At 39.3% G+C, this 27,680-nt stretch overlaps 1 protein-coding gene and 2 long non-coding RNA genes across 4 annotated transcripts in view; 1 reads left to right on the top strand and 2 right to left on the bottom strand.

Annotated features, from left to right (window-relative positions):
- The window catches only part of septin9b (septin 9b), a 152,293-nt gene extending 151,584 nt beyond the window's left edge, over positions 1–709 (bottom strand). Inside the window, exon 1 of the mRNA XM_089134102.1 lies at positions 670–709. Coding sequence (XP_088990228.1) covers positions 670–694 — 25 coding nt within the window. The 5' untranslated portion in view covers positions 695–709. The remainder of the gene's footprint in view (positions 1–669) is intronic.
- Positions 1–27,680, bottom strand: part of LOC148977703 (uncharacterized) — a 271,661-nt gene that overhangs the window by 159,964 nt on the left and 84,017 nt on the right. The window lies entirely within an intron of this gene.
- Positions 22,039–25,788, top strand: LOC148977705 (uncharacterized). 2 transcript variants are annotated; one of them, XR_016169480.1, is made up of 6 exons: positions 22,039–22,683; positions 23,291–23,540; positions 23,713–23,774; positions 23,888–23,979; positions 24,068–24,183; positions 24,283–25,788. It is a non-coding gene; the product is annotated as an uncharacterized LOC148977705 (long non-coding RNA). The 2 variants fall into 2 exon arrangements; XR_016169479.1 differs by having other exon boundaries at positions 22,041–22,683; positions 24,065–24,183.

Here is a 27,680-nt window from a genome sequence, read left to right on the forward strand (position 1 = left end):
GAGAAAAAATATGTTACTGTATGTAGCCTAAAATTACTTGTCATGGAAAATTGGTATGAGGAGTTATGGGGTAGCCTACTCTAAAATTTAGTTGGGGATCACAGTTCACACTGAGAGATAAAAGCCTGTTCTATATTTTCATCATGAAAAATTCACTGAATCATGTTCACAAAAATGAGCTTATAAAAGGTATTCAATTTTCATAGAGCATAAAGTATATATTTCTGATTCAACATGTGATCTGATTGATGCAGCTCTATTTTCACATTAGAATTAAGTGTCTTCTGCCTTTAGTAATAGAGGTCAGTACTGGCCTCATGCTTGAGTATATTTACAGCAGAGGGCTCTTAGATCCAAAGAAAGCTCCAAGATAAATTTGAGCAGGAAGAAGAAATAGAGATAATGTAGTAATTAGCTACTTTAGGCCAAGGAAAGAAAGAAAGAACTTTGCGTATCGAGAAAGAAAGAAAGAAAGAAAGAAAGAAAGAAAGAAAGAAAGAAAGAAAGAAAGAAAGAAAGAAAGAAAGAAAGAAAGAAAGAAAGAAAGAAAGAAAGAATTCGTACACAATTTCACCCATCACCCAAAAAACGTTTTTTTTTTCATGAAAACAGCATAATTTTTAAAACTCTAGTCACACACGTACACATAATGAAAGATTAAAGTCTTACCTTGATGCGAAGTTGTTTTCTTCATTATCAAAAAATAACCACTTTAATGAGACAATTGTTTTATTTCTTTAACATGTTTTAACCTAATTTAGATTTTTTTTTCTTTATTGTTGTTACTATTGAATTAAAATGCATTAGCGTCCCGTTATCCGTTCACGTGTAATCCGCGCGCGGCTCTTGTTGTCTGTATCTTTCACTTGTCAAAGACAGCGTGGCGTGATAACACTAGTGTGGGCGCCGGGCGCGAGCATATGATCACATCTGCCAGGAGCGCGCTTTATACGCACAAGAGGGACTGCAAGAGGGATTTGATGGCTCGATAGCAGTTTCCTGCTATTTGTAATTAAGTATATTCTCTTCCAGAACAAAATTAAATAAAAGTAATGCTTTAGAGCAATGGAGTAGCCTACCTAAATCCTTGGACCGCGGAACGGACCAATAGAAGGCGATTTGGCACGTCTTTAATTAAAAAAAAAAAAAAAACATCTCAGAATCCTGCAGTGCATTATAATTGTCCCAAATTCTTGTTAATGTAGATAAAGCACTAGTATGTACGATTGCACATTATAACATTAGAAACAGTGCTAATAGTATAAATTAGATGACAGATATATTATAGATTTTATTTTACTGTAAGCTTAATTTTATGATTCTGGATATTTTTTTTCACCCTTTTAAATAGAGATCACAGTTCCCTTTCGTAGTCACTCCGAGTTACGTCGGATGACGGAGAATGGGGGTTTCGCCAAGAAAGCCAATCCTCTTCGAATATTAAAAAAACGAGCCAATGGCAAAGAAATGCCATGGGTCTGCGGAATTTGCATAGCGTATCTCCGCCTCACACCGTGAGTAAAAGGAGGAAGCGGACGCAACCGCAGTATGTTTTCGCTTCGGAGCAAAGAGAACTTCTTCACTCCACAAGCCACACAATCTGAGTTTACTACGGTGACTCACCTCTTCGAGACGAGCAAACTCTCTGGTGTTGGTGTGACGGCGGTACCCAGCGAGTTTCACATTGCCTGCGATCTGAGCAGTGGTCTGCCAGTGTGTGTGTCTCTCCCTGGTCGCTTCAACATCAGCGGAGTTTTCCCCTCTCACTGAAAGAGTGTGCACGCGGCACGTCTTTTTAAAGACGCGTCTTTTTAAAGACGATCTGCCCGTGTATTCCTGAGTGCGGTATTCTGATAGAGTCAGCTGATGGGCGCGAGCGCTGTTTGACGTGTTTGGGCTTTGATCACGCTCAGACAGTGCTCGTGGGTGTGTCACGTTCTCTCAGTGGGGACGTGATCATCGCAATGTATAACGGTTGAGACTCAGTGAGCTCAATAGAGTGAGACTCCCCTCATCCACAACCCGAACTAATTTCTCCACGTGAGATAATACTTCGGCTGGTGGCCAGGGTGACCAAAAGACGTCAGGTCTGGAACTAAACCGATGAGAATTCCTCGGTCCACACCCCGTCTTTCACGTTGCAACCCACATGGTCCAGAGTGAGTGGGCGGGGCCCGCCCGCGGGCCCACGTTCTCATTCGGTCCCCCAGCTGATGAAATCATGTGTATCGCCGCATCACAAGGTGAGCTGGAGTCCTCTGGAGATGGCTCGTCTGTGCTGCTGTCCTCGGATGTGCTAGCATAGCGAGTTTGATTCAGGGTTCACAGCTATGCTTTCCCGGGCTGCCACGAGTGTCGGGTTTGTGTGGAAAATTCTGCCATGTCCCGAGCACTTAAGGCTGATGATTGGTTTTTGGGGGTGGTGAACCCAAATCCTTTGTTCCCGGATGTGCATGAAGAGGCCGTGAGATCGTGGAAGTCTCCTTTGACTTTTCACGATCACTCAGCGGCCTCTTCCGCCTTCCCTGCCCTCATAGAGGCCGCAGTCTAGGGTACACTGGGGTTCCCCCCCTGTGGAGAGTTCTGTGGCAACACTTATGTGTCCCCACAGCCCTCTACCTGGCATGGTAACCCTAAGCACCCCTCCAATGCCTGTATGTTCTTGTCTACTCCGGTGGCGGGGACCTGTAGAGCTGCGGGGCAGGCTGCCACCTCACTGTATGTTATTGTCATCCTTATGGGTGTTCAGTGACATGCACAAGGATAGGGCTGATTCAGGGCTCATCCTTGAGCTGCCTGCCGTCACCGACCTTGCTCTACGAGCGACAAAGGTGACCGCATGCTCCCTGAGTCAGGTGATGTCCACATGCGTGGTCAGACATTTTTGGCTTAACCTGGTTGATGTGCGTGAGGCTGAGTGAACCAGTTTCCTCAACTTCCCCATATACCAGGCTGGCCTCTTCGGCGGCGCGGTCGTGAACTCTGCCCAACAGTTCTCGTCCGCCCAGAAGTTGACTGTGGCTTTTGTCTGACCCTACGACTTTCTGCTGCCAACCAGCCGCGGCTCAGACGCCTCAGTACGCTTGCCGCGAATGCGCCGCCGAATGCGCTTGCCCCCCTGCCCGTACCAGCCCTTCAGCCCCTCTGTACACCAGGCTATGAGGCGCTCCCGTTACGGGCAGCTCAGATGTGGCTTGCAGTTCTTCAGGGAGTGGTTGCAGGCCCACTCCTTCCCCCGGTGGAGGGCTGGGGGAGAATCTTTTCTCCAAAGAGCTGCATTCCATCCCTGAGCACACAGATCCGGATGGCAGTGTGCGACGCCCCCGTGCCTCGCCACTCTCATCCTCCTCTCTCTCTGAGGGTGCGGATGACAGTGCGTGCCGTCTCCGGACCACGCCGCTCTCATCCCCCTCTATCGCCAGACCCCTGGCAGAGCAGACCCCCGTGGAACGCTGGTCCTTCCCTGGTCTCCTCTGTCAGGGCGCAGAGCTTGACGCACACGCGCGGGGTCGCTACGCCACCCTCGCCTGTGCCGATCTCTCCGCCCCGCTGCCCCTCCGGGGGGACGTCTGTGGCTCAGATGATTCCGCTGGATCAGTTTTTGGGGGCTTGGTTAGAGCTCCCCAAATCTGTCCCGTTGGGTCGCCCGAACTATCAGGCTCGGTTATGCGATTCAGTTTGCACGGTCTCCTCCCCGCTTCAGGGGAGTCCGCTTTACGGTGGTCTGTGGCAATTCCCCGATCATGAGAGCGGAGGTTGCTACCCTGCTGGCGAAGGGTGCAATCGAGGCCGTCCCTCCAGCCGAGATGAAGGCAGGGTTTTCACAGCCCCTACTTCATTGTCCGCAAGAAAACCGGTGGGTTACGACTGATTCTGGACCTGCGCGTCTTGAACCGCACCCTTCACCGGCTGCCGTTCAAGATGCTCACGGCCAAACGCATTTTCGAATGTGTTCAGTCCCAGGATTGGTTTGCAGCGATAGACCTGAAGGATGCCTACTTTCATGTATCCATTTTACCTCGACACAGACCGTTTCTTCGGTTTGCTTTCGAGGGGCAGGCATATCAGTATGCGGTTCTCCCATTCGGACTAGCCCTCTCTCCTTGCGTCTTTACGAAGATTGTCGAGGCGGCCCTTGTTCCCCTTCGCGAACAAGGGGTTCGTGTCCTGAATTACCTCGACGACTGGCTAATCTTAGCACACTCTCGAGATCAGGTCTGCAAACACAGGGATCTTGTGCTCCGGCACCTAGCCCGTCTGGGCCTTCGGGTCAACTGGGAGAAGAGCAAACTTTGCCCCGAGCAGAGGATCTCTTTTCTCGGTATGGAGATAGACTCGGTCGCCATGTCTGCGCAGCTTACGTGTGAGCGTGCACACTCACTGCTGACTTGTCTTCAGCAGTTCGAGGGCAAGAGTGCGGTCCCACTGAAACTTTTTCAGAGGCTACTGGGGCATATGGCATCCGCAGCCGCGGCAACACCACTCGGATTGCTTCATTTGAGACCGCTTCAGCTGTGGTTTCGCGATCGAGTCCCGAGGTGGGCATGGCATCACGGTACACTCAGAGTTCCAGTGACTCCGACCTGCCATCAGACCTTCACCCCGTGGAGGAACCTCAGCTTTCTACGGGCCGGTGTTCCCCTAGAACGAGTTTCCAGGCATGTTGTTGTCTCCACAGATGCCTCTGCCACTGGACAGGACCCCAGCGCCTCATTCATGTCAATTGCCTCGAGTTGCTGGCAGTACGCCTTGCCCTACACCGCTCCGTGCGTTGCTCAAGGGTCAACACGTACTAGTCCATTCAGACAATACCGCGACTGTAGCGTACATCAACCACCAGGGGGGTCTACGCTATCGCCGTATGTCGCAACTCGCATGCCACCTCATCTTATGGAGTCAGAAGCACCTGAGGTCTCTTCGTGCTATCCACATTCCAGGAGTGCGGAACTGTGTAGCCGACAAGCTGTCACGGCTCTGTCCAGTCTCTGGCGAATGGCGACTCCATCCCCAGTCAGTCCAGCTGATTTGGGACCAGTTCGGGGATACACATATAGATCTGTTGCCTTCCACGACTCATCCCACTGCGCCCTGTATTACTCTCTGAACGAGGGCACGCTCGGCACAGACGCACTGGCGCACAGCTGGCCGCGGGGCCTCCGCAAATATGCGTTTCCCCCAGTGAGCCTTCTCGCACGTACCCTGTGCAAGATCAAGGAGGACGAGGAGCAGGTCATTTTGGTCGCCCCATACTGGCCCACCAAGACCTGGTTCTCCTAACTGATACTCCTCGCGACAGCACCTTTGGAGGAGGCAGACCCAGCCTTGGCAGTGTTTTTGCAAATTCTGCCTGAAACGCCTAAAAAAGACCTATCCAAATTAAATTGCATGCTGTTCTTGAACCCTTGGGAGTATTTGTATACTTTTGGTCTCTTTTGAAAGGGGACACTTTGAGGTTTGTTCCTAAACAGTTAGAATCACTGCAAGTATTACTGGTTTTGAGTAATAGAACTTTGAAAACACTAAAAAAGGGTAAAAAAATTTCCGCCAAGATTTTATTTTGTAAACAGATGCCTGCAGATAATTATAGCTGTGAGGTATTACCTGGAAAACACAGTGTGATCACAGCATGAAGCCGCCTTACCAAGCCCAATTTAAAATTTTATAACAATAGATTAGAAAATGAGTGTTTTACACATGTTTATTCTAAGTGTATGTCTAGGCATTTCCCAAAAAAGGCCACTTGGAGACTCTAAATGACCCTTTGTTACCACAGACACATAACATGCTGCTATGAATGCTTGACTCTACAGTCATAATTTTGGGCTCTAATGAAACGTTACACTTAGAGATATTATGATCCTTCCAGATTCACTGTCAATCATAAGTACACTTCCAGATACACTGTCAACACATAAAAACATTATAGTGTTTTTTTTTTAATTCTTGAAACCAAACTTTCTACAAATAAAGAGACAAAACAAGTTCTATTGAATTGAACTTTAATATTATTGAACTTTAATATTAGAACTCACTATAAATATATATATATATATATATATATATATATATATAGGGAAGGGAAGGTGAAGGTTGGGGCCCTTCCCCCGATGAGGTACTGTCATGACCCTCAGTATTTCTTCCTCTACTGACTGGCTCCCAGACTTCATCTGACTCATTTTCAGATGATGACCTGTGATATAAAACAAAAACAAAGACATAAGTAATTTACAAAACATTTACACTGTTTTTTTTATCCACACTCATATAAACAGAAACACATATGCACACAAACGACCAGGCTAATATACACCAGTTCATGAGCACACACACACACACACACACGACAGAAGTTAGCAGGTACACGTCAACACACACACACACACACACACACACACACACACACACACACAACCACTTTCACATCCATACGCACAGACGTATACTCACACAAGGTAACTATGAAATGTACATTATAGGTTCATGCAATTAAAATTCTTAACTTGGAATATTCGTCGAGTTGGTTCACAAACAAAAAAAATAAAGTTTTAAATTACCTAAAAAATACACAAACGGATATGTCTAATACGGGAAATACACTTCTCAGAATATACACAAAACGGCTTAAAAACTACATATTTTATTTACCACTGTTTTTCCTCCCACTATAATTCAAAACAAAGAGGAGTATGCGTCTTACAGTAATAAACAAAAAAATACAGTTTAACCACCATACAACCATTTCAGATCCCGAAGGCCGTTTTATCATTATTATGTAACATTTCAATCAATACTAATCCAATTACAATTGGAAACATTTATGGACCAAACTCCGATGGTTCCTCCTTCTTTGCAAATTTCTTTTCCTCTCTTTCAAACTTTTCCAACGGTCCAATAATTATAGGGAAAGACTATAACACTGTAATCAATACATCATTTGACAGGTCAAAACATACAGGAAAATCTTGGCAGTCCTCCAAAACAATAAAACAGTTCATGAGTGATTTTGGTCTTTGTGATAGTTGGAGGTTACAACACCCACTCACCAGAGAATACACCTTTTATACTGTCCACCAAACCTACTCCCGCATTGATTTCTTTCTAACCAGTAATTCAATCATACCAAAATATCTTAGAAACCAAAATACATCCGATCATTATTAGTGACCATTCCCCAGTAACTCTCACGTGGAATCTGCAATTCAAAAACACCCCACCAGATGGCGTTTTAATACATCACTCTTGAAAGATCCAGAATTTGACAGCTACTTCAAAAGAGAGTGGACATCCTTCCTTGCAATTAATGACTCTCCAAAGTCGCCAGCATCACTGCTCTGGGAAACATGGAAAGTAGTTTTACGGGGAAAAATTATATCATATTTAGTACATTAAAAAAGGACAGAGAAAAAGAAGTCCAACTGGAAGAAAGAATAAAAGAATTAGAAATTTGACATGGAAATAATCAATCAGAAAGCATCTATAAAACTTTTCACCATAGCTATAAATCCGGAAAATATTTAGCCAGTCAAATTAAAAGAAATAAAGAAAGAAAGAACAGATATAACCTCCATCAGAAACTCGGCTGGGAAGCTAACCAATTCACCAGTTGAGATAAACAAGATATTTCAAGATTACTATACAAATTTATACACATCTGTTCTGGACCCAAACCAAGAAGACATAACCCAATTCCTCGATAACACCATTCTACCAAAACTCAACATGGAACAAATAAACACACTAGAATTACCAATCACAGAAAAAGAACTTCACTCCGCATTGAAAAGCATGCAAAATAATAAAGCACCAGGTCCGGATGGCTTCCCTACTGAGTTCTATGAACATGTTTGGTCAACTTTATACCCACTATTTAGCAGAACAATAATGGAAATAAAACACAACACAAAGTTCCCATCCCACTTGAATACAGCACTTATATCACTCATTCCTAAACTTAACAAAGACCACACCTTCACATCTAACTATCATCCTATCTCACTTATAAATGTCGACATAAAAAGTATTAGCAAAGCATTAGCCCATAGAATTGAACAAATTATACCATATATAATCCATCCTGATCAGACCGGCTTTATAAAAGGTAGACATGCATCTAATAATACCTGCAGATTATACAGTATGGATTTAATGCTTTACTCATCAGTGCAGTACAACAGAAAGATACTCTCATTGCCACATTAGACACTGAAAAAGCTTTTGATAGGGTCAACTGGAAATTTTTATTCACCACATTACAAAAATTTGGCTTTGGAGAGTCATTTATTAACTGGATCAAGATTTTATACACATCACCATCTGCCACAGTCACAACCAATGGACTAACATCACAAAGCTTCACACTGCACAGGGGGGCGAGGCAGGGATGTCCACTCTCTCCATACCATTCACGATTTTTATTGAACCTTTAGCAGCAGCTACCCGTGAAAACTCAGCAATCAAAGGTATTGAAACACCACAACAAACATGCACATAAAATCTCACTTTATGCAGATGATATCTAGTATATATACAAGAACCCCTAGCAGAAATAATTAAAACAATTCAGTCCTTCTCAAAAATATCAGATTATGCAATAAACTGGAACAAATCTTCCATCCACTAGTGATGTGTCGTTCATGAACGATTCGTTCATTTTGAACGAATCTTTAATATGACTCGGGACTACCGAGTTGTGTCAGGGAGTGATTCGTTCATTTTGTGTTGCCCGCGCATGTGCATTGCGCAACATATGGATTCTGAATCTGTAATGGAAACAGAAATGATTAGTTCATCTCTCGAGTCTCGAGTCGAGTTCGGGTGAGTCCGAGTCTTTCGTTCTTCCTGTCAGTCCCATAGAGTCAATGCTGTCAGTACCGGAAAGAGAAATGATTAGTTCATTTGAGTCTTCGGGTTTGAGTCCTTCGTTCTTTAGTCGCGTGAATTGTCACCGTATTGAATAGCCTAATTCACAAACTAATTCACAAACTTTATACAAACAAGCACGTAGATGATGTATAATATAATAATAGTTAATTAATGTATAATATATAATAAACACACCACAGATGCATAATATAGAAAAGAGACGGACAGGGACAATACAGTTTTTGCCCATTGCTTGAACACATTTATCAAAATTTCGCTCATTGTGCCAAAACTCTACACACAAGTAAACGTGACACAACACTGATACCATTCACATCTGTTTCAAATTGAAACTCTACGATCAAAACCTAACATTCCTTTGTCAAAATGTAACTCTGATGACAAAATGACACATACTTGCACCATATGCTAACACTTTAAGATCAGAGGGAACACACTAGTCTACTTTATATAAAACACTGCAGTCTTTGATTTTGACTGTTTATTCAGAAGGCATATTTTCAGGAGGAATATTTTCAAACAACCAAAAAAGCAAACAGGTCCACTCAATATTGTACATTGCAGCACATTGCAGTAAGATAAATTCATATATATATATATATATATAATAGAAAAAAAACACTATATATATTACAGTATAAATACATTATGGAGAGCATCTAGAAATGTGAGTATATGTTGGCTGTTGTATGCACTATAGAGCATATTACTGCACTATAGTGCTACACATACAGAACCCTCACCCCATCACACAGGTACCTGTGTAGCTCTCTAAATAGTCTATGTGGTCCTGATATGGTACATATTCAGCTGGTACTGGATTTCACCAATACTGTATTGTACATGTAAACGACAGTTACACTTACCCATATATATGCAGCTCGAAGTCTTTTGACCCTGTCACTGTTCCTCTCAAATGGGACTCTGTAGAGCTGCTTCATGGTGATGCTGTGTTTTCCCAAGATGCGTCTGATGGTGGTGATCCTCACATGGTTTATGTTGTTGAACACTGTTCTGTCAGCAAGTATTTTCTGGTGGAGACGGATGGCATTGTCTGCTCTCACTAGGTCCACAATGGTGAGTTCCTTCTGTTGTGTGAACAGGTTTTGGCATCCTCTCCCAAAAGGTCTTCTAGTCATTGATGTGATATACACTACAGTGCTGTAAATACCATCTGAGTGGAGTAGAAGGTAGAGAGGTGAAGACATACCTGTTTTCTAGTCAGAATTGTCTTACAGTTTTTGCCTATTGCTTGAACACATTTTGCAAAATTTCGCTCATTGTGCCAAAACTCTACACACAAGTAAACATGTCACAACACTGGAAAATATACCTTTGACATCTGTGTCAAATTGAAACTCTACGATCAAAACCTAACATTCCTTTGTCAAAATGTAACTCTGATGACAAAATGACACATACTTGCACCATACGCCAACACTTTCAGATCAGAGGGAACACACTAGTTAACTATATTTAAAACACTGCAGTCTTTGATTTTGACTGTTTATTCAGAAGGCATATTTTCAGGAGGAACATTTTCAAACAACCAAAAAAGCAAACAGGCCTTCTCAATATTGTACATTTGCAGCACTGTACATTGCAGTAAGATAAATTCAGATAAAGCAAAAAAATATATATAATACAGTAATACTGTAATAGAAAAAAACACTATATATTACAGTATACATACATTATGGAGAGCATCTAGAAATGTGAGTATATGTTGGTTGTTGCATGCAGTATAGAGCATATTGCTGCACTATAGTAACACCCATACAGAACCCTCACCCCATCACAGGTACCTGTGAAGCTCTCCAAATAGATCCATGTGCTCCTGATATGGTGCATATTCAGCTGGTACTGGATTTCACCATTACTGCATTGTACATGTAAACGACAGTTACACTTACCCATATATATTCAGCTCGAAGTCCTTTGACCCTGTCACTGTTCTTCTCAAATGGGACTCTGTAGAGCTGCTTCATGGTGATGCTGTGTTTTCCCAAGATGCATCTGATGTTGGTGATCCTCACATGGTTTATGTTGTTGAACACTGTTCTATCAGCAAGTATTTTCTGGTGGAGACGGATGGCATTGTCTGCCCTCACAAGGTCCACAATGGTGAGTTCCTTCTGTTGTGTGAACAGGCGTTGGCGTCCTCTCCCAAAAGGTCTTCTAGTCATTGATGTGATATACACTACAGTGCTGTAAATACCATTTGAGTGGAGTAGAAGGTAGAGAGGTGAAGACACACCTGTTTTCTAGTCGGAATGTTCTTATTATAGATGTCACTGTGAAGCGCCTTATGTAAATGTGGCGGGACTCTCTGCCCAGCCTCCCTCATCGTCAGGCCATGGTTGTTTACGTGGTCCACCAAAGTTGCTCTTACAGTATATCATCAGAGTCCGTGCATGGCCTCTTCGACCTTGACCTCCTCCTCCTCCTCTTCCTCTTGCTCTCCCTCCCTCTATCCATGCTTGCAAAGTTCTTCAAATGGCTAAACTGAGGGCTTTTTGTAGCTGGCTGATTGGTGTTCAGTTTTGCCATTAAGTGCCTTCGGATGTGTATTTGAGTGGTTGCAATAACCCAATGTGTTTTGTATTTTGAATACATGTGTTTTCCAAATTACACCCTGAGATTTCATTTTTGAACAAAGTGTCTTATGTATGAAATAGAGTGTAGTATGAAGGACCAAGTGTGTTGCATAAAGGAGTAAGTGTGTTGGAGAATTGCAACTAGAGTGCAAAGCAACGCTTTTGTTTAAACTATGGGTACATGTGTTTGAGGCATGGTAAAAAAAGCTTCAAGTTGTGTTACTTTAGTCTAAGCATGGTTCTATAGTGTTCAAGCAATGGGCAAAAACTGTATTATAGATGTCACTGTAAAGCGGCTTATGTAAATGTGGCTGGACTCTCTGCCCAGCCTCCCTCATCGTCAGGCCATGGTTGATTGCATGGTCCACCAAAGTTGCTCTTACAGTATATCATCAGAGTCCGTGCATGGCCTCTTCGACCTTGACCTCCTCCTTCTCCTCCTCTTCCTCTTGCTCTCCCTCCCTCTATCCATGCTTGCAAATTTCTTCAAATGGCTAAACTGAGGGCTTTTTGTAGCTGGCTGATTGGTGTTCAGCTTTGCAATTACCGTTTTTTACAATCGCTATGACCATTTTTTCAATACTTTTAACAAATTTTCTAAACTCTTAACACACCAACACACCTACAACACACAATTGGCAAAACAGTTAATTTCATGCTCAAAATAACACACTGTAAACTAAACTCCAACACTAATTTTCAAAAAACAATAATCCACTAACACAATACACTATGTCTACCAAAACACTAACACATGTTCTCTTCCAACAGGGACATTTAGTAAATCATAGCACAATGTCACAAAAAACACTAACATGAGATGGAATTACAGAAACTGCATTATTTTATATACAGTATGTCAGGTCTGCCCTTATACAATAGACGGTATATTGGATTGTTTATACAGTAAATTGTTTTGCACAGCAGTTTATTTTGAAGCTTCTCTACAGTTTTGTTTGGGTTTAGCAAATGTGTGCATTTTTGTTTCCTGTGTTGTAGAAAAAACCGAATGACCCTTCTCAGAATAGCAGAATAGAATGTACGGTTTATGAAAAAAAATGAGACAGAGACAGAATTGGTGTGGTAAAGGCTTTATTTGCAACAGGACATTTCTGCAAGATAAAAAAAAAATACTGGCCATTTACAGCATTACTGTATGTGAAAATACTAAATATATTGACTGTAATCATTCCGGTCTTCTCCATTTGGTCACATGTTCTCATCCACATCACACACTACTCTGGCAAGGCATCAAGGCATCTTGGGAAGAATTATTTGACATTCCTTGTTAACCCCTGGCTGTGTTTAGCTGGGATGTCTTGGGATGCAGAATCCATTGCATCCAGGAGGGACATTTGGTCCTGTGGACGATGGTCAAAAAACTTTTTTTGTGATCAAATTTTATTTATTTTTTTCCTTTTAGAAGGCAATACATACAGGTATGTACAATCCACAGAAACAGAGTACATATATACTGTATGTAGCCTACATATACAGTATATATAGACATATGTATGCACACACCTCCATATATACAAGCATTTGCATACATACCTATAGACGATGGTCAAAAACCTTCCATCTCCAGGCTAAGAAAGAAAAAGGGGACATCATCCTCTGATGGGATCAATCCAGGCCATTACTGCACTGGAATTGTGAAATCGCCACATTGTCACATTGTCCCATTGTCACAGTCTCGTCTGCACCGTTCTGTCTGCGTCTCCTACACTACACTTCCCATGATTCTCTCGTCTGCACACCTGAACTCACTCCCTCATCAGCCTCCCGTTCAGCGTCTTGTTTCATCTGTTTCACCTGTTTGCACCTCATTATGTTTGATTCTTCCATGTATTTAGTTCCCTCTGTTCCATTCAGTCTTTGTCGGTCATTGTGAATGTTACATGCGTTGTACCCGTTACCTGTCTTCTTACCTGTATTGAATAAAATGTATCTTCGTTGGAATCCTGACTCCTCGTCCTCTTCTGCCTGCAGTTCCTGGTGACACCCATATTTAGTGATGGCAAAATGAGGCTTCCTGAACCACTGAGACCTCGCAGCCCATTGCTTCAGCCAAAGGTTCATTACTCGAAGCTTCATTCAGTATTGCTCACTAGTGACACCTATCTACTGTGCAAAGAAATAGCAGACAAATTATTTCATTCTGAAACGATGACCTGAGCAGACTTATGATGTCCGTATACCCCCCCCCCCCCCCCCGTTCTGTTTTATTTTATTTTTTCTTCTCACTGTTAATGTCTGTAACCTTTCATTTGCAATAATACAAATACCTGAGCAATAAAATAAAATATGTATATTCTGTCTGAATTTACTTCTACAGAGACAACTGTCTCTCTCTCTCTCTCTCTCTCTCTCTCTCTCACACACACACACACACACACACACGCGCACACACACACACACACACACACACACACACACACACAGAGTTAATTAATTATAAATGATTTGGATGGTGACAGTATGAACAATAAAAGTTACACTGTTGAGTGCAGTGCTTATGGTGGAGGGAGTGTAATAAAGTGCAACAGAAAAGTGTGGTGTGGTAAATGTTAAGAATTGTTTCTGGTGATTTTGTGTATTGAACTGTTACTATTTTTGTGCAGTGTTGTGCTTATGGGACTGGGGACGTAGAGGACCAAAGGAAGGATTAGAAATTATTTTTATTGAGGAACAGAATTTTTTCAAGTGTGTTCGGGCTTAGAAATTAAATATTATACAGCCATATAGTGAGGATTATTAGCTATCAAGACGGCAAAATAATAAGCTCTTTCTTGCTGGCTCCATTACAAGAAAAAAAGGATTAGGTCACAAAAAGCAAACAATTCCAAAAGGGCAATCCAAATCAAAAACTAGTCCAGTCCAAATCCAAAGCAATCCAAATAATCTTATCTAATTACAGTTTTTTTCAATCGCTAACAAGCGCTTACCCATACTTCAGATACTTTTTCTAAACTCTTAACACAGACTCACACCTACAAAACACAATTGGCCAAATGGATAATTTTCTTCTCAAAAACACATTTTGTTAAATATACACTAACTCTTAATTTCAAAATAGAATACATCTTCCTCTGCACACACTAACTTTACCAAAACACTGGACATCTTACTCAAAATGAAATTATTCTGTCAAAGAATAACACTTGTTTTCACTTCACAAGGTACATGCAGTCAATCAAAGTACACCAGGTTTCAAAATACTGGTTATTGTTGACATTACAAAAACTGCATAGACTTTGATGTTTCAGTTTTTTACAGGTATTTGCATGAAAATGTAATCCACCTTTTTACACTACATTTGTTGTCCACGTACAGTAATGTTCACATTCAAAAGCATTCCAGTAAAAAACAAATATTTTTTAAAAGTTTTTTTTCACCTCTCACAGCACCTCTCACTGCATCGCATCGTTCACTGCACCTCTCACTGTATCTCTCACTGCATCTCTCAACGCACCTCTCACTGCACCTCTCACTGGATCTCTCACTGCACCTCTCACTGTATCTCTCACTGCATCTGTCACTGGGCCTGCTCTTCTCCCTGGGCCCCTTGCTCTTACTCTTCCTCATCCAGACGTAACAGTGTTTGTCTTTTTCTGTTTCCAAAAACATTACTCTTTACTGTAATGGCCTCCTTTTACTGTATAAGAGTCAATGTAATAGAAAAAAAAAATAACCCCCGCCACTGAATCTAATAACATAAACCCAACATAACCCAACATAAATAAGCTGTGGGTCAATTATTGAATTGTTTTGTTTATTACAGTTTTTTTCGATTGCTTAAGCACAATTTTGAAAACAGGGCCCGGTTTGTCAAAACACTACACACAATTAACACAACCCTACACCAAAGTAGCACAACACTTCAGATCATTTGCAAAATGGAACACTTTTATCAAAACTATTCAACGTCTTATAAAAAACGTATTTTGCTGTCATAACATGAACACAACCATCATATGGTTTGACTCTGTTTGAATCAGTTAAACACTCCTATGCTCAACCTAAAACACTTTTAGCATTTACAGAGAAAGTGAAAAAAATAAATTCTCCAACACCACATGACACAAATTTTGCAGACTAATGAAAATATTTATTTCTTTTCATGTACTCAAGTCAGTCAATACTGAACATTTCAACAATAAAAAAAAAAAAAACACAACATTTTCCAGTTTTCATACAGTATTACTGAACGTACCATTGTACTGTAAGCTTACAGTAATACTGTAGCAGATTACATATCCAGTTCAGTACTAAACATTTCTCCGCCAAGCTGGTTCTGGCCACAGGGCCTCGTAAACATCATATATTATGCTATATTTTCATTTGCAAGGCAACATGGGAGGAATCTTTTTGAGTGATGAATCCACTCTTGTATGGATGCTGCTTCAATTTGATCACATGCTTCCTTCATAGCTTGAATGAGGGGCATCTGATCATAAACCTTCCACCGCCATGTTGAGAAGAACTCAACATAGTCCCTTACTGTAAGAAGAAGGGAGTATGGTGGAAAATACTGTAAATTGTGCGTATTGATGAAATGTGGGACTCATGCAGGACTTCCTCCGCATCCATTTGCAAAACTCTCTGAAATACAGCAAAAGATTACAGATCAATATACTGTAGGTCTGTATATAGTAAAAATTACATGTACAGTACGTAAAAAGGTTATGTGTGCAGTACACAATATAGTCAGAGAATAAAACGTACGACCACATATTCACGCCGCAGGACCTTGACCCTGTCTGAATTTGGTTGTCTTCTTCTTTGTGTCTTCCTGATTGGTGTGTCTACAGTTAAGCACCAGTGTGTGTGCACACCTGGTGGCTGTGTTTACAGTTTTTGCCCATTGCTTGAACGCATTTTGCAAAATTTCGCTCATTGTGCCAAAACTCTACATACAAGTAAATGTGACACAACACTGGGAAATATACCGTTCACATCTGTGTCAAATTGAAACTCTACGATCAAAACCTAACATTCCTTTTTCAAAATGTAACTCTGATGACAAAATGACACATACTTGCACCATATGCTAACACTTTCAGATCAGAGGGAACACACTAGGCTACTTCATATAAAACACTGCAGTCTTTGATTTTGACTGTTTATTCAGAAGCCATATTTTCAGGAGGAACATTTTCAAACAACCAAAAAAGCAAACAGGCCCACTCAATATTGTACATTGCAGCACTGTACATTGCAGTAAGATAAAGTCAGATAAAGTAAATATATATATATATATATATATATATATATATATATGAAGAGCTCTTTTCCAAAACGCGTTAAACGACATTTTTAAAAAAAATGAGTTTGTCGTGTCATTCTGCTGTGGACAGAACCCTTTCACTGCTCTATCAACGTTTCATGCCGAATCGCTATATTTCCTTGTTTAAAATGTACTGCAAGATACAGTTTCTTCCCAAGCCGCGATAAGCACCAGCCCTGTTTTTAGCCTAAACACGATAAATCCTCAAATTCAATGAGCGCTCTACACAATCCAGCACGGCGGCACTCTGAACAGAGGTTTATTATGTTCATTCATTCCTCAAAATGAGTCCTAGTTTTCTAGTCGACTAGTAGTAGATCATTTAAGCCATTTGTATTATCAGTAATCACATATATTGATTTAATTAAATGGGACTACCCTATCTCACGACCAATTCGTACGAATTCGTACGAATTAGCCACCTCGTAAAATTCGTACGAATTCCCGTGAGATCGGGTTGAATGGGAGAGAAACCATATGAGCGTTTTTAATTGCATATTCCGCATCTCAACGTATGCATAAAGCTTGCCACAAAGAACCGGCAAAAGTAATGATTATGCATGAAACATTTGAATTGTTTATTAATAAACTAGTGTTTTCTGTCAGTGTCAGCAACAAAGATAAAGTTGATGATGCTTACTCGCCATCTTCGCAGTGAACGCGCATAGAGAAACGCATACTTCGAATTAGCCTATACATACGCAGAGAGTTGCCAATTTATTTTAGTTTTTAATTGTTTTGTTTAAAAGTAGATATTTAAAGCTTTCTGTAGCTTAGTTCTCAGGCCTGTGTGAGGCAAGCATCGCGGTGTTTCGGTTCATATTATGAGACGCGCTCCGGTTCACCTGCGCGCCTCTGTGTCCTGATTATATTGTCTGATATTTACTTCTAATGTATTAATCCAGTCAATTTGTCGATGAAACATTTATTAAAATGAAGATACAATTTATATGAAACGAAATTTACAAGCTTTCTACAAAACAAAACTTAATAAGTGGTCAAAATCATGTCTGACGCACTCCAAATATTTTCCGATATTGGGCAGCTTTTGAATTTTGATCCTATCTTACTCATCTCATGCGGTTCCCTTTTCATAGCCTACTCAACATAGATGAAATAATAAAAATAAGTAATGTAATATTATTAAAAACAAATGTGAAATGTTTATTTTTTTTTTGTTTTTTTTTTAACTTATATTTAAGCGTCATGCTGCTCCGCTTTGCTCACATGTTATGTAGCCTGTGTGTGTGTGTGCATGTGCTGGAGGGGTGCCCATCCCTTTTTTGAATATCGTTATCATATATTGATCATTTTTAATAATTCGTTTTTTCATGCATATGTTGAAATTGGTATTAATAATTTGTTCTTTTTCATGCATATGTTGAAATTGGTACTATTTGTTTGAGGTTTATTTCGATTTATAGCGTTTTGGAAAAAAATAAAATTAACTTTTAAATTATCATTAACAATATTGTTGTTTGATTTAATAATTATTGTTCAAAATGTTCAGACTGAACCAATAAAACATTTAAACAGGATAATTTGAATATTCACAAAATGTGTGGGTCTAGGTAAAAAATGTAGTTTTCCTGAAAACTATTGAAATGGATTTATAGCGTTTTGGAAAAGAGCTCTTCATATATATATATATATATATATATATATATATATATATATATATATATATAGTACAGTAATTGAAATAACACTATTTATATATATATTACAGTATACATACATTATGGAGAGCATCTAGAAATGTGAGTATATGTTGGCTGTTGTATACACTATAGAGCATATTACTGCACTATAGTGCTACACATACAGAACCCTCACCCCATCACACAGGTACCTGTGTAGCTCTCCAAATGGATCCATGTGGTCCTGATATGGTACATATTCAGCTGGTACTGGATTTCACCAATACTGTATTGTACATGTAAAGGACAGTTACACTTACCCATATATATTCAGCTCGAAGTCCTTTGACCCTGTCACTGTTCCTCTCAAATGGGGCTCTGTAGAGCTGCTTCATGGTGATGCTGTGTTTTTCCCCAAGATGCGTCTGATGGTGGTGATCCTCACATGGTTTATGTTGTTGAACACTATTCTGTCTGCAAGTATTTTCTGGTGGAGACGGATGGCATTGTCTGCCCTCACTAGGTCCACAATGGTGAGCTCCTTCTGTTGTGTGAACAGGTGTTGGCATCCTCTCCCAAAAGGTCTTCTAGTCATTGATGTGATATACACTACAGTGCTGTAAATACCATCTGAGTGGAGTAGAAGGTAGAGAGGTGAAGACATACCTGTTTTCTAGTCGGAATTTTCTTACAGTATTATAGATGTCACTGTGAAGCGGCTTATGTAAATGTGGCTGGACTCTCTGCCCAGCCTCCCTCATCGTCAGGCCATGGTTGATTACATGGTCCACCAAAGTTGATCTTACAGTATATCATCAGAGTCCATGCATGGCCTCTTCGACCTTGGCCTCCTCCTCTTCCTCTTGCTCTCCCTCCCTCTATCCATGCTTGCAAAGTTCTTCAAATGGCTAAACTGAGGGCTTTTTGTAGTTAGCTGATTGGTGTTCAGTTTTGCCATTAAGTGCCTTCGTATGTGTATTTGAGTGGTTGCAATAACCCAATGTGTTTTGTATTTTGAATACATGTGTTTTCCAAATGGCACCCTGAGATTTCATTTTTGAACAAAGTGTCTTATGTATGAAATAGAGTGTAGTATGAAGGACCAAGTGTGTTGCATAAAGGAGTAAGTGTGTCGCAGAATTGCAACTAGAGTGCAATGCAACGCTTTTGTTTAAAGTATGGGTACATGTGTTTGAGGCATGGTAACAAAAGCTTCAAGTTGTGTTACTTTAGTCTAAGCACGGTTCTATAGTGTTCAAGCAATGGGCAAAAACTGTAACCAATTGGTTCATGTGTGTGTTTATTTGAAAGCCTTTGCTTTAAAATTGCAAGGAAATTACACTGCATGAAAAGACTCAAATCCGGCAATATCCGGGCATGGTAAACTCCTGTGCAATTTGATGTTTGCTGGATGTATGTGGGAAAAAGCGGATTAGAGTAACACGGAACAGTATATTTCCAGACAAACCCGGAAACCTCACCTAAGCGGGCATATACAGGAATCCGTGAAATTTCACAGACATATACAGCTGAAACACTGCTGGGTGTGAGAGGTGTGAAGAAGACCTTTCATATGTTAATGACTGACACTAAGGGTGCTGGCTGTTCTCAGAGGGAGGAGTGGCAGAGGACTTCAGGATTGAAAATTATCTCTGGTCTACAGCAAACAAGTTTTTTGTACAGAAAAATAAATAAATTCTTAAGGCCCTGAAACAGAAAACCGACGTCAAAGAACTAGCAATGACTAAAGCCAACTCTAGGGTTGGCTTATGTCGCCTGTGTCAGGGCCTTAAAACTACTGTATGAAAAAAAGTATCCTAATCAAATATTCTTTTATAAAAACAGGACAAAATAAACACCATGAATATACGTTCACAAAAACATCTGAATATTTAATGAAATAAAAAATACAGGGAAACATTTCAGAATATCTAAATTTTTATTGTGAAGTTTTACCAATTGCAGACAACAACATTTGTCGCCATTGGCTTTGCTTAGTTGGGGACATTTTTATTTAATATTCAACAATGTTATTGAACTGCCTGCATTGACACCATTATATGAGATCTGAACTGACATGGACAATGACATCACGGTTTTGGCAGAGTTAATTCTTTGGGCATGCATGATGTGAAACGAGTGGTCGCAAAACCACCGGGCTTTCCCGTGTTATTGTCAGCAGCTGGTTATCCTTCCATGTTGAAAGGTAAGTCCAGCTGCATCATATTTATTCACAAAATTAAATAGATTCACTTGCAACGCGTCATACCGAGGTTTGTGGTTTGAGTGAATAAGTCCTTCCGCAAACAAACAAGCTGCAAGAAAAGGGAGCGTTTTGAGGTTTGAAATTCACCACTCACAACCATAAACACAACAAATGTGGTGACGTAATGGAGGTGCAACCAATAACGTTAGTGTATTGCTTCAAGCGCGAGAAAAATACTTTAAAATTACAGCATTCTTTCCCGAAGCAAAGAGAACCGTTTGTTTGGAAACAGTTTTCTTCTATTCACCTTATTTTTTACGACAACAAGGGTGACGCCATTGCGTTCGTTTTGTCATCTTACTCCCGTCTGAGAAAGACTTGAACTTCCGGCTCATGAGAGGGATGAGATTCTGCGCTAGTTGAAACGAACGGTAAAATATGGCAAGTATTACAGTTTTTCTCGATTGTTTACACACATTTTCTGAAAGAATCCCTCATATTCTCAGAACTCTACACACAAATCTAAAAACACTCACACACTTGGCAAAACCCCCCAATTCTCCTGCAAAATGAAACTTTACATTCAAAACAATGTTATTTCTTCTCAAAATGGTATTTTGTTTTCAAATGACACACACAAACCATCATATGAATAGACATTTATAAGAACCAGTTGAACACTGATGTGCTCAATGTAAAACACTATGATCAATGGAAAACACTTCTTCTCCATTCATCATAATGACTTGGGCCTTTTTTTGTTCAGTGTTACACTTACTACAGACATTACATACATAAGTGTGTTGTAAAATATTTGAGAATATTGTTTTTATACCCAGAACATACAAATACACGGTAACAAATATATTTTATTTTTCCCACAAAATCAATGGGAGATAGATCCCACATTTTGTACACCCCAACCAACACAAAGTTGCACATACAGTGGCCTACATACAAAACAACAGAATTTTTTATGTTATGTTACAGTAAAAAAAGAAATAAAAAAATATCTATGCTGCATTCTCTCTTTGGTTTTGGTATTTTATGCTAAAGCTCTGATTGCTAATTGTAAAACTGTGTGACGGGTGTTTGCCCATGTGACGAGTCAGTGTGAATATTTGAATGGCAGTGTGTTCCTCGTGAAAACAAGAGATTTTCTGCATGAAAATTGTGCCAAATGCAGAGAATTGTTTGTAGTGTTTTGAAAAACGTGTGTTTTAGAACTGCAATTCGAGTGTAAAGCAGGAATTGTGCTTGTAGTTCAGCAGAATTGGTTCAGGGGGTTGGTCAATGAGTTACATGTTGTGGTCATTGTGTCTCAAGTACCAGAAAATGTGTGTAAACAATTGAGAAAAACTGTAAATGTTCAGTTAGGTGCTGCCATAACAGTTGGATTAAGAGGAGAGAATAATTGGACCAACGGTGTAACGAACATAATGTGAGGCGGTCAGATTGTTGTTGTGGTGCACTTTACGATTTAGCTACACCCACCACAGACGAGGAGCACCGGAGGCAATGGCGGAAGGCACTACATTTGGAAGCATAGGCTTGAAAGTGCCCAACTGAGGCTAAACACGGAAACGATTCTGATGAGAAAACGCAAAAGTGGCGTTGCGTCATCTTTTTTTTTTATTCTGCGTTTAGACGAGCGTTTTGTGTGAGAAATCCGCGTGCAAATGGAGACGCAAAAGTGTGTGAAATTCAATGTAGTATGCACTTCAGGCGGCTAGGAGTGCATACTACCACAACACCAAGTCCACGCGCCTGCGTACAACTTTCACCGTCAAGCAAACTTTTGCGTTTTTACCGTTTACACGGGTAAGATTTAAGATTTCCACTCTGGAGGGTGGTTTCACTTTTTTTGCTTTTTTGAGCCTCAAAAACGCCATCGCCGTGTAAACGAAAGGCACATCCGATAAAATATTTTTACGTTTTCAACCGCGAGCGTTCTCGTGTTAACAGGGCCTAAGGACGGGAATCCGATTGAGGAACACCCCAGAAATGGCTCGGCTACGATGTTCCGATAAAGAAGTCACGCCGGGTGTTGAATATTGTCAGATTCAGGTAAGCTAACTTGCCTAACTGTTATGTGCTTGTTTGCCTAACTTTAGATTCGTGAAGTCCGTTCTATGAATGCTTTTAAGATCAGTAACAAGCCGTAAACAAAATACAATGAATCTTGCATGATTACCATTGCCCACATATACATGTTATTTATTTAACTTTACGAGATGTAAACAACACTGGTCCAGATGCACTTCCTGTTTCAGTTTGTAAAAGGCTTCTTAATTTCAAATGTAAAGAAAATATCTTGAATATGTTTGTTTAACTTTTTGATTCAGTTGTTCTGTTGGTTGTACTTTAACCCAACGTTTATACAGTGTTAAAACTGAAACAGGAAGTGCTTCTGGACCAGTGTTGTTTACATCTTGTGAAATGGTCTATACAGAGATTGCTGATGCTAGCAGGCCAGCTAGCTACATCTCTCATTCAGATATTGATATTGACTTATGGCGAGTTAGGAGATTGTGTATTGTTTCGTTTTTAATTAATGTATCTTTCTCACACACTGTTCTGTGTAACTATGGGTGCCATCATCAATGAATTCTCCATGATCTATTTTAAGTAGCTACTAATGTAAAAAATGTTTATGGTTATAATATTTCCATAGATGCATCAATGAGAGTCAGTAATGCAGTGGATAACTATGAGGATGATCACATCCACATGCCCCACAGCTGTGATGCAGAATCACAATGGGAGGATCAATCTGTCTTTGGCCACAACCTGATCTTCTCAGAGAGACTCTCCAGCGTCTTGATGCTCTTTAGCGAAAGTATGAGCAGCACAGACTAACGTTACATGAAGAATCTTACAACGCTTCGAAAAGAATAAAAAAGGCACATGACGTGAACATTGCGGTAAGTCCAATTATTGTTCTATAACGTGGCTGTAAGCCATAGTTCGGTTACAATTATTGTTTTGTCTCTTGCGGTTACTGTGATGGTCAGCTTATTCCAACTGAAAATTCAGTTTTGTGGTTCTTGAAGATTGTGAATCAATTTAATTGCTTTTTAATTTCAAACTTTACAGGAATCTGTAAGGCGCCTCCATAATTCAGAGAACAACCCACACAAATACGTTCCACAAACCAGGTAAGACTGTTTCTTATATACTATAGCCTAAATGTTAGTTTAATCTACTACTCTATGGATTTGGAATGCCAAAAGTGAATTTCAGTAATGATACCTGCAACTTTCCCCCCCAGAATAAATTCATCACATAACCTGGCTGTGACCACTTACCTCTTCGAAGAATTAAGGTCAACTTTTACAGACGTTGACCCTGAATGTGTAAAAGGTAATCTTAAAGATGTTGTAATCATTTTATTGTCCTCTGTTTTACTTATTTTTATTGCCATTACATTTATTTATGATATATTTAGCAGGTTGGAAGATGTATTTTGAGACTTTGCGGAGGAAGTATTCTTTGGCTCAGCCTGAAAAGGCCCAGAAAAGAAAAACTATGACGAGCATTGCAAAGAACCTTCAAAGAAAGCGACTGGTAAGTTAAGAAACTGGTTAAGCACTTTTTTTTACTCTTCAGAATGTAACTATCCTCCTCTCTGTGTTTTAGTGGTTAAGTTACTGTCATGTTTTTCAGTTGCTGGAGACCAGGTCCGGGGTTGTACAAACCAACACAGAAAAGGAACTTTGGAAGACCGCAACAATAGAACTGATGTCTGATGAAGATGATGCTATTGTTGATGGAAGGCCAGTGTGAATGGTGAGGTCTCCACCAATCTGCTCTCTGCTAGGTACTATAAAACAGACTAGAGGCTGACCCACACTATGCGTCACACCACCAGCGTATCATGGCAGTTTGAAAAATGTTAACTCGTATAAAAAAAAAAATATATATATATGTATATATATAACCGTTCAAAAGTTTGGGGGTCGGTAAGATATTTTTTTTTTTTGGTTTGGGGGGGATAGCTCAAATTAACTCAATACTTTTATTCAGCAAGGATGCATTAAATGAATCAAATGTGACAGTAAAGACATTTATAATGTTACAAAACATCATATTTCAAATAAATGAAATATAACTTTCTATTGATCAAATAATCCTAAAAAGTCTACAACTGTTTTCAACTTTGGTAATAATAATGAATATTTATTGAGCATCAAATCATCACATTAGAATGATTTCTGAAGGATCATGTGACACTGAAGACTGGAGTAATGATGCTAAAAATTCATCTTTGATCACAAGAATAATGTATTCCAATAGAAACGTTTATTTTAAATTGTCATAATATTTAACAATATTACTCTTACTTTTTTTGTATTTTTTATATATATATATATAAAAAAAGCAGCCTTGGCGAGCATATGAGACTTCTTACCGATCCCAAACTTATAAACGGCAGTGTACACCTTGAATATTTTATATACACTTTAATTTCTTATTTATTTTTCTCGTATTATTTCATATATTTGTTCCTTTTTTTGTTGTCCATGTTGCTTATCTCCATTTTGTTTACTTGTTTGCATTTTAATGTATGTTTATAATGCACTCTCTGTAATGTTCTATTTATTTATATTGTTTACTTGGAATATCTACGTATATTATATATATATATATATATATATATATATATATATGAAGAGTTCAGATGCAAAAGCCTCTAAATGCCATTTGAAATTTTCTCCTTTAATGATGATTTTTATCAAACTTGTATATTTAAGTTTAGTAATTTCACTTAAATAACAATTAATAGGCAATTATCATTGCCATTTAAGAGAAATTACTGAACTTAAATATACAAGTTTGATAAAAATCATCATTAAAGGAGAAAATTTCAAATGGAACTCATATATTTTATATATATATATGTAACTTTTTATATACACGGTGTACTTCATTCCTTTACATCTGTCCTTTAAAATGATTGGGTAAAAAAAAATTAACGAAAATAAAAAGTTAACAATTTATTTAATGTATGTTTATAATTTTCTTTGGAATGTCCATGATTTTTTTTCCTTCATTTGAGATGTTATTACTTCATACTTTTTTTTCTAGTTTTTGTTCCCAATTCCTCTGTAATGCTTGTTTATAATGCTATTTGGAATGTGTTATATACCTTAATAAAAATTTCAGACTTTCCCATTGTTCTTTGTGTGTTTAAATATAAATATAAATATATATATATATATATATATATATATATATATATATATATATATATATATATATATATATATATATATATATCAAATTTATTTTAATGAATATATTAAAATTGGGGGAGGGAGGTTTGGTATATATTTGAGCAATATCTGCATAGCTGGTATATAACCAATCAAATCAGTATGCTACAAGGCCTAGGGTGGGCTATGTTTAAAAGTAACCAATAAAGTCCGTTTACTGGGTTTTCAATGTGTCCTGCCCTCCAATAGTGGTCTGGGTGTTGGGAGTGGCTTTAAAAGAACAACCAATCCAGTTTGGTTGGAAGGCAAAAAGGTGTGAATGTTTCCTGCAAAAAGGTGATTTTTTTTTCCTGCTAAAAACTTTAATGGGATTACTTGCCATGGCAACAAATGGCTCTAGCACGGGAGTATACGTCCACAACATACATCCGATTTGGTATCATTCCGGATGTATGCGGATATATACAAACCCATGGAATTTGACATATCCGGCCACTATACTCCTGGATTCTTCCGAATTTCAGCAGTGTATACAGGAGTATACTGGTCCGGATACACCTATTTTCGATTACATCATGATAAATTTCTGTGTCAAATGCATGCAAGTGTGTTTAGTGTTTTGCAAATCACTGTGTGTAATGTTTTGCAAAAAGTGTGAAGCTGACACTGTGCTTACAGTTGTGCAAATCTAGGCCGGTGTTTTGCTCCTTGAGTGTATGGTTTCGCTTATTGTGGGAGAGTTCTAATTTTAGTGTGTAAGCATTCAGAAAAAACTGTATCAGCTGAGATATATTGTTTTTGAACTGATATCATTGTAGAAGCACAGGTTTTTATACTGTATCTAAGGTTTGGAATATTGTTTTTGCTATTTTGGGATGGTGTGTGTTAACATTTGTAAATACTACAAAAACAATCCATAATTTTGTTGGGAGGTATAGCTTGTCTGTTAAGAAAATGTAAGCATTGTGGAAATGTGTTCACTGACTGCATATTGTGTGAAAACAACATGAAATGTGTGAATTGTATGGCCACAAAAGATCGATGTTGTGCTAATTGTGTTTAGAGTTTTGAAAATGTGACAACTGTTTGGACAAATGCTTGTTAGCGACTGAAAAAAACTGTAATATAACAATACTATAATATAGCTATAATTAATACTAACAATAAACTATAACTAATCTAACCTAATAAATTATAATGTAATAACATATATTGCACAATAACGACGATGAAACATCTCTCTCTGACTCTCTGACACTACTTCAACTGATTTTACTAGTTCCCAACAACACGCACAAGGTGCCACGAGTTTCGAACAAATGACACTCAGACCGACCCGATGACGTTTTCACACAAACCGAGGCCTCGTTTGTCATCAGTCACGTGATTTTCACGTTAACAACACAAGCCTCGAATCGCGGCTTCATCTGGCACGCCCTTTTTGCTCGACACAAGCTCCGACGCCTCGCTTCAAATGTCACATCACTACCCATATTTGCATTATTCAATCAGCTGTTTCTCAGTAACAATAGAATAAAATACAGGGGATTTATTTGTTTTTCAATTCACAATATAAACAGCTGTTTACCTTGACTTTAGCTTGTAAGATTAGGTTTAGAACATGGTGTTATCTGTTCTGACATACAGTGTCAAAGCAATGGTAAATTTGGCAGTAAAAATCCATTGTTTTGGTCTTTTTTGAGCTTGTGTGTAAAAGAAGTTCAAGCATTTTCAATTTGTGTTCATTGTATGCATTTTGAGTTAAAGCAACAAGAAATGTGTTAATAGTATAGCATACACAGCCGGATGTAGTGCTAACTGTGTTAAGAGTTTTGGAAAATTGTTAAA

This window comes from Pimephales promelas, chromosome 8 (genome assembly GCF_988280905.1).
Source record: "Pimephales promelas chromosome 8, fPimPro1.hap1.1, whole genome shotgun sequence".
Lineage (NCBI taxonomy): Eukaryota > Metazoa > Chordata > Actinopteri > Cypriniformes > Leuciscidae > Pimephales > Pimephales promelas.